Below are 13,306 nucleotides of genomic sequence, written 5' to 3'. Positions count from 1 at the left end.
CACATCAGAGAAACGCTTTTAATCAAGAGAATGCTTTATAACAAACGAATAGGGCAGATTTTAGAAAGAATTAGTACCCCACGTCGATGTTCACTCCGTTCCTGCTTGTTTAGTCTGATGGTGTGGTGTGATGTCTTCTCTCGGGGAATATAAACCATCCCCAAAATTACAAACGGGCAAACTAGAACAAAACCAGGCAAATTAATATGTTTCTGCTGTGTGCGCATGTGTGGCGGGCAGCAGAGCGACTTATTTCAGCGAGGAGGTATTTCTCGGAGCAGCGGCGGCGGACGTCGGGCGGCAGCTGGCAACACTGAGCGGCCACAACAGATCGACAAGGCTCTGTGGATGTCTCTCTTATGACACAATTCCAGCGCAATGTCTAACTTCGACGACAACCCCTTCGCCGACCCTTTCTCGGTGAGTGGCAGGAGTGTAAGGCTAAGGTGCTGGTCCCATTACCCTGCAGGTGAACGCCACTGACCCGCCGAAGGAGGTGAAAACTGTCCAGGCCGCAGCAGCTGTATACGAGGCCTGTCATATGACGGGGCAGGGGCCGTGATGTCACCCCGGCCCCTGCTTGCCGCTGCTGCCCTGTTTTGTGTTATTTTTCAGGCGATCTGTTGTCCTTGCCTGGCTGTTTGCTTGGGAATTACTCCAGAATTACACCCCACTCACTCCTGTGGTTGACTATTTGTTTTGTGACGCGTTTTGATGCGCCACTCATAACTGATAACCATTTTCTTCACAAATTACTAGTTCCTGAGATATGAGCACCTTAATAAGTGGTAATAGGTAGATATTTTGTGCTAATGGGTTATTATTTTAGTGAGTAGGTTACTAACTAGTGGTACTATACTTAATGCCTGTAAGTTACAATATAAGCAGCAATGGTATTTTCTGATAGGTTAATGTGGGGTTCTGTTAGTTTATGAACATGCAGAGAGGCAGCTTGTTGGGTGGGCAGTGGCCTGGTCTGCCAACTTGAATATGGTGTAATTCTTGCTAATGAATACTTGTTAGGTTTGGAGTGAAGGACATAAGTACAGCTACAGTAATAAGTTACTTTAGTAAGGTTTGAATTGATTCTTTTATCATTTTTAAGCAAAGCATCATGTTATGCCCTCAGAATATTGCCTTGTGTCAAACAATTTCAAGTCATAGGAAGACCGGGTAGTTATTATTGCACTTCAAAGTTACTGCAGAATTTTATTGATAGAGGTGTTTATAAGTACGTTTTTTCATTGAAATTATGGTAAATTTGTAAATTGTTATTCAAAAATTTCATAGTCAAAACCATTTTTTGTGACATTTTTGAGTTTCTTTTGAAATCTAACCATTTTCATAGTAAATCACTAGGTTTTATGCCCTCTGTCCCCAGAGTGCAGATTCATAGGTGGCCTGCTTGACCATATTGAAATTAGTTGCAATTCAGGACTGTTACAAAAGATATTTGAACATCGAGTTCAAAAGTATATATTTTACCCATAGAAATGTATTTGTTGACTGGAAACTGTTTCTGAACATTTTTTTACTTGATTATGATCAAATTAATGGAGACGTTGTTTTAGGCTTTTTTGTTATGACAGATTTCATAGAAATGTATACTAGGTTCATGATGACAAATTTTCTTAATTATTTTCAGGAGCCCTCCATCCAGCAGGCGACCCGCAACACAACAAGTGGCCTGGAGGAGTATGACCCCTTCAGTGGCAAGCCAGCCACCCAAAATGTTCCAACAACTGTAAGTATCTCTGTTCACACACAAATGTAGGAGTAGATTATTATTATTATTATTATTATTATTATTAGTTTCATTTTGAGTTGAAGTCAGTGCCTTAAAAATGTAAATACACAAACCTTTCTTAGAATATTTATGTAACATTTTAAGCATGTATGCCTGTTAGTATCTCAATGACAAAAGTGTGCGAGTATGACTTTGGTAATAAAATTTCACTTCATGTCCGATAAATTACATTTTGTTGCCCTGCAATTTATACAAGTTTATTTATGAAGAAAAAAAATAACCTTATTTGTTTACAGTAGCTGAGAGATGTAAGGAAATGGTATTAGTTAATAACAGAATATTAACTTTGTATAAATGGTTTCTGGCTTCTTTTTTTTTTCCCCTCAGACTTTAAGAGCTCATTCATGAGAAAGAATAAACAAGATAATGGTTGTTGTAGTGCAGCGTGTATATGGAATAATTTAAAGCCAGTTCTTGTGTTTAAATAAAACATAAATTATATAAAACTTTGTAATCCAAATAATCAAGATAATCATGCGTCTGTGTGTGTGTTGCAATCTGAAGGAAACATGGCTTTGTTTTTACTTAAAGAAAAGCAAATGGCTTCACTGCCTGATAAAGGAGATAAGATTATCTTACCCAGATGTGTTGTTCACACACTCAGCTTGGAACAATATCCTGTTCTGCTGGCAGGTTCTCAATGATATAATATTTATAATGGTACAGAATAACAACTGTTGTCTATTGCTGCAGTAACCAGAGTTATTATCTAGTAGTTTGGATATGGTATTTTAAGTTGGAATATAATGATTGTTAATTTTTTTTTATGGAGTGTTCTTTTGGTGATATTTATTTATTTGGTACTAAGGAGAAACTTGTTATTAAATATTATACGTTATTATTAAATACTATACATTTATTGACATTTAACCATGAAATGATAAAAAAATGGCATATGGAACAAAAAAGCTGTTCTGTCCACTCTTGTGCCAATGACTCTACTACTACATTAATCCACATTTCTCAAAGATAAAAACTCAGTTGGAACTGTTCAACTCCATGCTGGATGTTATGGAATGTTTAACCTCTGACCTTTCAGTTATTTTTGAATGAGATATAGGGAACTTCATGGCCTTCAGTGCCTCTAAAACCCAACCATGCATCCTTGTCTTTACAGCAAATTGGCAATACAGGGAACCCACCCAACTATGTACAGCCCACCGTAGGAATGGGTGGGCAGCCGGCAGTAGTCAACTCCACACCCGCACCGGCCAACCCTCCAGCCTACACACCATCAGCCCAGCAGCAGGTCACCACAGCAGAGTTCCAGGTGAGAATGGGGTCACCTTAGGTATGCCAGGTCAGGAGCATCTGCACCCAGCCATTCACAGCCGATCTTTACTTACATTCACTCTAAACTATCAGGAAGGTGCTGTCAGTTTAAGGTTCATATAACTTTAGTGTGTTGCTTTCAATGATATCATTTATTGGACTTTTGTTTGCCTTCCGTGATAGTTTGTGCACAAGTTTTTGTAGCCAGCTTGAGCATCTCCTTATGCTGTCCAACTTCCAAGCTAGGTTAACTGTGAGTTGTATTACAGAGTCTAACCTTGTTAATACGTAGTCTTTTTTATGGTTATTTTTTATGATTGTCTTGCCATTATCTCACATTTGCACACTTTGAAAATTCCTGTTTCATTTACTTGTTTGACTGTGTTATTAATCTGTTCTTCTCACAATTTCTGTCAATGTTTCATAAAAATTTCATATCATTCTTCATTTTACCTGCTCTTAATTTATATTTAACATCACTGCTTCAGTACATGTACAACATAGCATAAAGCCCCAATAAATGTTTCTGTATAAATCATAATGATAGTGTAAGTGGGAGTTGTAATACATGATGAGAAAAGTGATGTTTGCTCTCTTGTCTCTGTTTTATGATCATCAGGAGTTGAAGGTGAGAACTTGAAGCTATACTGAGCAGCCACCCACACTCACAAAGATCATATAATGTTAATGCAGAGAGGGCAGTGGTGCTATGCTTAATGCCCCCAAAGAAGTAGTATGGTAACTTCTTGCATGACTTTTGATCCCTTGATTTGACTGGTTTACTCACTTTATTTTGCACACCGTTCTCTTACAACACTCGAGTTTGAAATTTGCACACCATTGGTTTAATGACTTTCTGTGATGCCATTAAGTGTTTAAAGGTAAGTTGCTGGGTCACAGGTGTCGGGGCGAGTGAATGAGTGTACATGAATAAGAGGTTTTAGTGAGCAGCAAGCCAATCAGTCACTAGATGTGAGTGCTTGTGTGTGAACCTATCAATCCATCTACATTTCTGATGCCTTGTTCCCCCATGGGGATGGCCATGGCAGAAGAGTCTTTAACTTTCCCTGTTCTGGCACTCCCTCTCAGAGCATTCAGTTCCTCACCTGCCAGCTCTCCCTTCAGCACTCATCCAGACTTCTGACCCCTTTCACTGTTGGTCTCCCCTGACACCCTCTCAATCTGCCTTCATATTCACAAAATAATTCTCATTCATTCTCATCCCATCTCCAAACCATTTAACCCCTTCACTCCGGCAATGCCAACATCGGCGTACGATGGTTTCACTGTATGGAAAGGGTTAGTCCTCTTCTAAACCTCTTAATCCTCTTCTAAATCTCTCAAGAGGAAATGGAAGAGCTTTAAGAGGAATTTAGAGGAGGATTGAGAGGTTTAGAAGAGGATTAATCCCTTCCATTTCCTCTTGACCCTTTCCATACTGTGATGCCGACGTCTGCGTCATTGATGGAAAGGGTTAACCTCTCTACATCATCAACTGTTACTGTAGTCCATTCGCTTAAGCTGAGTCACCCTAATTGTGGCTCGATGCCTAGCCGAGTAGGTAAGGGCGCTGCTGATTGGCAGTTTGCAGGTAGGATATCTGGCATTTCCTTCACCCAACACACTCAAGCATGCTCAGAAAATTATCATCTTTCTTTACTAGGCTCATCTGTTACACATGACAGGCAAATTTTGCTTCCATCAACAATAAATTTAAGCTTTATAATTTATATATGTAGGTATATATCTAATATAAATCAAGTCAATAAGAGTGACATAACCTAAACTCTGTAATCATCCATCACAACACTCCTTCCAAGATCACGGCTTCTCTCAAATAGAAAGGTCTTGGCTTGCCAAACAAAACCTTTCTCAAGGAATATTCACTTGCTACATTTCCATACTTCTAATGTCCTTATTCAAAAAAAAAAAAAAAAAATCAGGAGACAGCCAAATGCTCTGTACTCAAACTCAGGTAGATGTTGTTCACTTGCTGATTGCTGCCCACTGCCAATGGGTCTGCACTCACTAGTTGTAGTTTTACAGGGCCTGGGCTTACGCTCGTGTGGTCCCGTCTCCGTATCTGTATTTGTCCAACTTTTCCTTAAAGTTTTGCACACACTTCGCCAATACTACATCCTCACTTAGTCTGTTCCAAACCTCTATATTTCTTTGTCTCTCAAGCATCTTCCCTTCCTCAATTTTTTACTGTGTCCTCTTGTGTTCCTGGTGTTTATTCCTTCTCTTTGTAGTAACTCCTCATTATCTACTTCTTCCTTTTTAATCAATAATTTATTAATTTGTATTAGGTCTCCCCTTTCTCTTCTTTGTTCCAGTGTTGATTGGTCCATTTCCTTTAATCTTTCTTCATATGTCAGTCCCTCCAGTTCTAGAACCATTTTTGTTGCCATCCTTTGTATTCTTTCTAGTTTTTTTATTGTGTTTCTTCTTATGGGGAGACCCGTGTGTGTGTGTGTGTGTGTGTGTGTGTGTGTGTTTATGCATGTCTTTACTGATGCTTTCTTGCACTCAAATTTCATTGAAAAATTTTCTTGATGTGATGTCCAGTTCCTGCAAAAGTTATGTCAAAGCCATAAACTTTTATTCACTCAAGTCTCTGCTTGTTTGTGACTCCCTATTATATTATCTTGGAAATCATCCACCATACATCTAGCAGTCCCTTGTGGTGCTTATACTTGACTCCCCACTACCAGTTTATTGTGAAGACATTCCTGAAAAAGCAAAAAAACTGCATGAGCATTTTTTCATCATCATATTAAAGTCCAATTGTAGTACCAAAACCAGCATTACTATCTCCATCTGTTTTAATGTTTGAGAATGGAAGTAAAGCCTAACAGGAATTTATATTATCCAAGCATGGTTAATTAGAGAATCTGCTCTGAAATGCTTCCTTTTCTGTGGTATGTTGTTTTGTTTTGACCTCTGTTTTAAGTGCAAATTTCTTCAGTGTTTACTCTGGCTTCCAGCCACTATGGTAGTCATAGAATTATTTGATAGCACAGCAGTTAATGAATGCCTTTATGAACTCCTACAGAGGCGGCAGGAAGAACTTGAAAGAAAGGCTGAAGAATTAGCCCGAAAGGAAGAGGAGCTGAAGAATGCTGGAAATGGGACCGGTAGGTGTTGCTAAGCTTACAGTGCATCAGGTGCTATGATATGTTGAAATATTATGAAGAACAGATATTCAGACATGAACAGAGAACTTGTATTCTCCTCCTCTCATCTTAACACCATTTCTGAACCTCGGACCTTTGAGACAAATGAATAGTTATTGTCAAAGAAGGGAAGACTGCCCTGTGGACTGTACCAGACTGCTGCCTATACACCAGTCATATTAGTTATCCCCTTAAGGCGGTATTTCATGGTAACAATTTTGGTTGAGCAGGCCCCGTCTGTGAACAAAAGCTCACGGATGGGACTCTGCTCATGGACCAGATGGGGTACTAGAGCGGATAGGCTGGAGCTATTTTCTGATTCTCTGGCAGCCCGCTCACGTTAGCCCAGCCATCTCACTTCACCCTGATTCGCCGGCTGGTTCAACTGCTCCTCCCTCCTCAATGACATCGCTCTCGCCTCTCCTCTCTCTCTCTCTCTCCTTTTTTATACTACTTTGAATATTTATAGCTAGGACTTTATGATGTCGATTTATTCCTTGTTGGGTTCTGATTAACTCGAGAACGCCGTCAGACCCTTTTCTGGGCTTTCACGAGTCGTGGCTGTGGTACGGTGGACCCTAAAAAGGGCTCGCCATAACACCCCTAATTCGAGCTAATTGTAGGCGGTGGTGGCATAGAGCAACCCACCATACATGCCCTGGGTCATAGTGGTGGGTGAGTAATCTTGAAATGGTCTTTTTTGTCATAGGTGATGTTGTAAGATCATGGCAGACTGAATTAGCTATCCAAACAGTAATCACTTGTCGAATTCTCTAAAGTAGACAACAAGCGACTCTATTCTAGATGCCACGCGTCACGAGACTTTATTTTGTAACAAACGCCACCCAAAAAGAATGGAGTTTGAGTAAAAGTAAATATTTTTAACAGCTTTATGGTGATGAGAGGAGTACTCTGATGTACGTTCCATGCTCTTTTCTTAGTCTCAAAATGCAGTGTAATTTTGCCGTTTCTCGGCCACTTCTCAGCTTTCCCTTAGCCGAAGCCCACGGGTTAAGTCTTGCAATCCAATGTTTTCGCTCCACAATACATAATATGACTGGCAGAAATCAATCAACATCTATTTCTACTTGAAAATAGGTATACGGTCCCTGAAAGTCAAGATCAAGACCACGATTGCCCAATGCCCATCAAACGTATCATCCTTGTGTGATTAGTGCATGTCATGTTCGCACAGCAGCTCAGCGAAAGTCACCGCCCGAAGGTCTGGGTCCCGAGCAAATTCGTTCCCGGGAAATACCGGCTTTAGTGTAATTGTTCATGCAATAGATCTTTGAATTCGCAGGCGAAGGGTGGCTGGGAGATGTGTCCTCTCAGGTGCTCTGTGTCTCTGCCCACTGGAGGGCATATCCAATCCCTGATCAGGATTGGTTATGGTTGGAATGGCAACCCTTCCCCTGAAAATATAATTCTCACCTGATTCAAAGTAGAAAGTAAAGGTCAGGGTCGAGACTCCACTTGTGACCCCAGCTCAGTTTTGCTGGGGGGCCTGACTGATTGCCAATGTCTAGGGAATCATAGGTAGAGTTAAAATCATTACTTTGAAATCACATGCAAGCATTCTAATGTAACTGTTGATAGCATTTGACATGTCATTTATGTGTGTTTATATCTATATTAATCTTCAATCACTTGTCCAAGATTTTTCAACCCAAAATCTTATTACTGTCAATTATACAAAACTGTCTAATTAAACTGAATGCATATAATTCTAAAGTTTAGAGTTTCTCACACATGATATCTATATAGTGTATTAAATATTTGATTAGGAGAAAAAGGCCAGACATTTTTACTTGTGCCCTTCAACACTGCAGGCTAGTAATTTGGACAGGGGTGCTTACATTATGTTTGAATGAGACTTTTTTTTATCAGGCAGCTCTTGCTGTGACACACTACTGTCCTTGTGATCCTGAAACTGTCTTCATAGGCACTGCCAGAAGCTGGGCTTTCACAGTGGAAATAAAAGATAATAGACAAACAGAAAGGCAGACAGACAAGCTGACAAGGAAGCTGTGGCATCTGTTTTTGACATATGTGGTTTTAATTTATGGATCTGTTAATTATGGTGCTCATATTTTATTTAAAATTAAATTAAATACACTTTATTGGTATCGGTCTTCAAAGATTGTTAAATGAATTTTTTTTATTATTTAACCATAAATGCTGTTGAGCAGCATATTTCTGCATAGGTTTGAGAGATTAGGGAGATTAGACTAAATATCATAAGAATCTGAATGTGGCAACTGCTGAGGCAGGTGAGAGTAACACCTGTATGGCATGATTACCAGCACTGCTGCGCTCACTCTGAGTGGAGGGGATTTGCCAAGTGTCTTTAGTTGGTGACCACTCCTTGGAGGTGGATTTAAGACAATTGTTTCATAGTCTGAAAACCCATACAATGTCAAAGTGTTTTTATGGGACATTGTCATTGTGTGATGGCTTACCATAAGCATTCCACCAGCCAGCATTAAATGAACAGCTTTAGGTGTGCCAGAAAGTTTGTTTTGCATAAAAAGTGTATATTAATTTGAAAGATGGGAAACTGGACCTCAACGCAGGAGCCGCCAGAGACCCAGAGTATCGTCGGGCATGGCCAGCATGACTACCACACTCAGGGCGATGGAGGAAGGGGTCAGCACATTCCTAAGGAGGAAGCAAAAATTCTTAGTAATAATCTTAACAGATATGTCCTACAAGAAGATGTGAATGTTTTGGGTGTTTTTAATTCTGAGGGAAAAGCTGGCCCTGACAGGAGAGACTTGAGGATTGCTTATGACCGGAAAGACACGTCATCCCCCTTAGCAGTGACACTAGACAGTATAAGTACGCTGTGGTCAGTCTCACTTTATCTTCAAACATACTGATTGCCTTGCTTACATGACTGGGTCTCAGGTTAGTTCCTCAATCAGGTAATTTATGCCTTGTTGTTTTGTTTGCTTCAGCTCGGCAGGACAACTGGCCGCCACTGCCAACCTTCTGCCCGGTTGGACCGTGCTTCTACCAAGACATCAATGTTGATATTCCTTTGGAATTCCAGAAAATTGTCCGCATGCTTTATTACCTATGGATGTGTATGTACCTTGTTTTCATAGAACTTTAAATAAGGAAGATGTCTTTTAGGTTAACGTGCTCTTCCTGAAAAGAGAGTATTAGCAATAGACACATTGATTGATTACACCTTCATATTCACATACCAGTTATTGGTCCACTCCTGCATGTTGTGTGCTATTGTTTGACTATTTATATGAAAAATACCAGGTAAAATGCCTTGTTGAAATATCATGAAATAAATATGCAATAGCACTCAAAATTCAGTAAAGTATTAATACAAATTTATAGCATGAATATTGTATGGTTCTGTAGCCATTGCAGTATGAATAACAAGTGTGTCTATGTATTAAATTTACAAACTTGTAAAGCTGGTTGAGCCCAACTTGATGTTTCAGTCCATGTGTTGATGCTGATGCTGAACATCCTTGGAGGACTGAGCATGTTCATCGCCCTCTCTGACGGGGCAACCTTTGGCCTGGCCATTGTCTATTTCTTCATCTTCACTCCATTTTCTTATGTATGCTGGTTCAGGCCAGTCTACAAGGCATTCAGGTACCCTTCATTTTTGTTCTCACAGAGTAAACTTTAATTATCCTTGGACATAGGCATAGGAGCATTGTAAGGTGCTAGTAGTAGTATTTGATCCCTTTCTCCACATTATTATGTAATTTTACATCACTTTCATACTGGTTGTATTAATTCAGTGCTGCTTATGGCTGCAAAAATGGCCAAAATATGCAATGATTATATAGCAGTGGTGACATCTCTCTCTTGAAAAGTAATTCATATGACCATAGTAATTAATAAACGGTTGTCCACCCACTTTTCATATTAGGTTTCTGAAGTGACTGATTTCATTAGTTTGAGTTTTGACTTCAGTATTTTCCAGTTGTCCCCATGGTTACTCTTCTAGAATAGTGATCTGAGTTACATGCAGCATAGTTCTATTCATTCAGTTAACTTTTAAGAGACTGACAAGACTCATTTTACTCCTCCAGGAGTGACAGCTCCTTCAACTTCATGGTGTTCTTCTTTGTCTTCTTCTGCCAACTGGTTGTGAGCATCATCAATGCTATTGGAATTCCATCAACAGGCAGCTGGTAAGTGTCAGGCTTTATTAATTCAAGTGAATTTTGGAGATTTCATAAAAAGAGGCCTTTAGAAGTCTTACAAATTAAAGCAATTCCATTATTACAGTTGTGAGAATACTTTTATAAGCCCAATTGTTTCCCCTTTGTTCATGCTGAGGTACTCACGTAGCGAGTCTTTTAGATACGTCATTTCCTTTCTGTGTGGACTTCTACCTTCAGCATAATAATTGTTAAGATTTGTGACCTGTAAAGAAGTTACCGAATGGTTCAAGCAAGCTAGTCATGTGAGTAGATTAATAATTGGCGAGTTGCAAAAGGAAAGGAAATTACCTATCTTGAGGACTTCAGTTTCTGAAAAAAAGGTTTATAAACAATAATATTTATTTATCCTTCTTTGATTCATTAGTAGGAAACTTATTAGAATTTTTATTATCAGCAAAGTCAAAATAATCAAACAGTGTAGCTGACAATAACTTAACATTGCTATAGTTCATGAAATATATAATATTTACTAACTGTTGGATGGTGCCCCCAATGACATGAACACCTTCCCACACCAAACCGTTACCAGCGGCTTCATCCTGGGACTATCCACTTTGGCCACCGACAATTCCCCAGCAAATTACATTGTTGGGATCATTGTGTTCATGATCGCTCTGGGTTTTGCAGCAGTGGCTGCTATTGATGCCATCCTCCTCATTAAGGTAGCCTAGGCAGGTTCTGATGGGTCTTGGCTGGTCAAACTGAATAGTGGGTGCTGTGAGCCTCCCATCTCTATCCTTCCTTTTCCTGTGTGCCTGTGTGTATTTGCCTTGTTGTGTGTGTTATTTATCACTTATTGGACTTTGCATCACCAGCCAGTACCTTTCTCGTAAGAGCTTGAAACCTGACATAACACCCACACACATCCGGGAAGTAGGACACAACCCTCAACTTGCTCCCAGTACCCATTCACTTCAGGGTAGACAGGGGCATAGATGAAAGGCAACTTCCATCCTTCCCCACTCTGCCCGGGAATCAAACCCGGGACCTCTCTGTTATGACCGCGCTAACCACTTTACTACAGTGATCCATAGTGTGTGTGTGTGTGTGTGTTTTCACCATGGCCTGATCACAAGTTGGACTCGCAATCACCAGCAAGTACCCTCCCAATTAGAGCAACTGCAAGGTTCATTAGCCAGTCTCTGGGTACTGCCAGGACCTCACTCACCACACACCCCATATATCTTGCTCAAGGGAGGACAGTGACCACTCCTAAGGCAGCGGAAAAAACTCAGCCTGAGCGGGGCTCAAACCGCCGCCTGTCAGACTGTGAAGCCTAGCAGCACAATGCTTTACTGACTGAGCTGTCAGAGGTGTGTGTGTGTGTGTGTGTGTGTGTGTGTGTGTGTGTGTCCTCCTTTTCTTTCCTTTCCTTTCCACTCTGTCTTCTCTAGGCCTACATTTCCGTTCCTCCTTTGGTAGACCGGCCAAGACCAAGGTTATAGTCATCGTTGCTGTTGCATGCCTGTCATTCCCAAGCCTTCATGTCAGTGGTAGTTAGAGGGATGCTTAGACAGGTTTTTTTTCTGCTCGAGACAGAAGGAAGTCTCACGAGCCAGTATTCTCATTTTGGAGTGATCCGTAATGACAAAAATGCTTACTTATAATATTCAGACAAATTTGAATCCGCTTGATTATATGAATTTATTGATGAGAAATAAATACTAGCATTTTTGATAAGTTAGTAAGGAAAAACAGTAACCATTAAACATTGACCACTTCCCTTATAATGCCTTGCTGTTCTTTTAACTATATTAACTCCTCTTACTTTACTTGAAATTATATCTTTGGGGGTTAAACAGGGTTGATAAGAATCAGTCTTTGAATCTCATTATAATGCATGCATGCTTTTCTGTCTGAGGCTAGCACCCTTAAACCTCCCATTCTGAAACATTTGATCCTGTCTCGTTTCCATAGACGCAGTTTTGCTTCACCTAGGCATGAGAGTCAGACTGTGTGGCATGAAGCTGTCTTTTTCCCTTATTTGCAAGTTTTCTTGGTATCAAACATTGGGCTGCATATTACTGTTCACCATGGAATTACAGATTGGTATTTGCAAGAACTGAAGTCCTTACTAAAAGCAGTAAACACTTATGAATCAAGAGAGGAGGCTAAATTTAATAAACATACTTATTAATGTTAGAAATAGCAAGTAATATAAAAAAAATTATGAGGGCAAATTTTGGCAAAAGACAGGATGCATTGGAATATATTTCATCCATCCACATATAAATATACTGGAGTGGCTGTCATCAATATTGATAATCCCAACAAGTCACATGAGGACCCAGGTGTTTCATGCAGAGTCTATAAGGATGAAAAAAAAAGATGCTGTATGATAGTTAACAGTAATGGAGAAAATGAAACCCTACTGTGAACACGGTCATTTTTTTCTGGCCATAGAGTGCCATGAACCTTTGTGCTTAGCCATACTCAGTAGACAGGCCACATTCCATCACCGAGTCTCCCACAGTGGCATCATACTGGGGCTCACAAGTCTTGCGGGCACAGGTGTGGGTCCAAAGGTGGCCGGGGGAATAATTCTACTGATTGCTGCGGGCTGGGTGGCCCTGGCACTCACTGACTTTATAACCATTCTCCAGGTACAGAAATATCACTACTGGCAGGAGTGATTTTACTCTTGTTATAAATTTTGTTTTGTCGGCTCTTTCCACAATGGGTGAAATTCAGGGTTGCCAGGTGGAGGTATCGCTGTTATTTTTGCTTCCCGACTCTTCAATGTAACCACTGCACTGCACCCTTTACTCCGCAGGGGTGAACGTTTGATAAGTTTGCGTATTGGGATTAGCTTTCCGGCTTTGGGGTTTGGTTTGATTTGGTGGTGGTGG

General features: G+C 40.2%; 1 protein-coding gene across 4 annotated transcripts in view; it reads left to right on the top strand.

Moving 5' to 3' along the window:
* Positions 1 to 252: 252 nt before the first annotated feature.
* Positions 253 to 13,306, top strand: part of LOC126984198 (secretory carrier-associated membrane protein 1-like) — a 76,729-nt gene continuing 63,675 nt past the window's right edge. For 3 of the 4 annotated variants that reach the window (XM_050837702.1, XM_050837704.1, XM_050837703.1), the window contains exons 1-8: positions 253 to 420; positions 1,646 to 1,744; positions 2,925 to 3,077; positions 6,135 to 6,216; positions 9,216 to 9,344; positions 9,720 to 9,876; positions 10,323 to 10,424; positions 10,987 to 11,119. In XM_050837702.1, coding sequence (XP_050693659.1) covers positions 379 to 420; positions 1,646 to 1,744; positions 2,925 to 3,077; positions 6,135 to 6,216; positions 9,216 to 9,344; positions 9,720 to 9,876; positions 10,323 to 10,424; positions 10,987 to 11,119 — 897 coding nt within the window. In that variant the 5' untranslated portion in view covers positions 253 to 378. The remainder of the gene's footprint in view (positions 421 to 1,645; positions 1,745 to 2,924; positions 3,078 to 6,134; positions 6,217 to 9,215; positions 9,345 to 9,719; positions 9,877 to 10,322; positions 10,425 to 10,986; positions 11,120 to 13,306) is intronic. The other variant, XM_050837705.1, reaches the window with a different exon arrangement.

This window comes from Eriocheir sinensis, chromosome 56 (genome assembly GCF_024679095.1).
Source record: "Eriocheir sinensis breed Jianghai 21 chromosome 56, ASM2467909v1, whole genome shotgun sequence".
In the NCBI taxonomy this organism is placed as follows: domain Eukaryota; kingdom Metazoa; phylum Arthropoda; class Malacostraca; order Decapoda; family Varunidae; genus Eriocheir; species Eriocheir sinensis.
The sequence above is the reverse complement of the archived record's forward strand: the minus strand, read 5'-3'. Positions and strand labels throughout refer to the sequence as shown.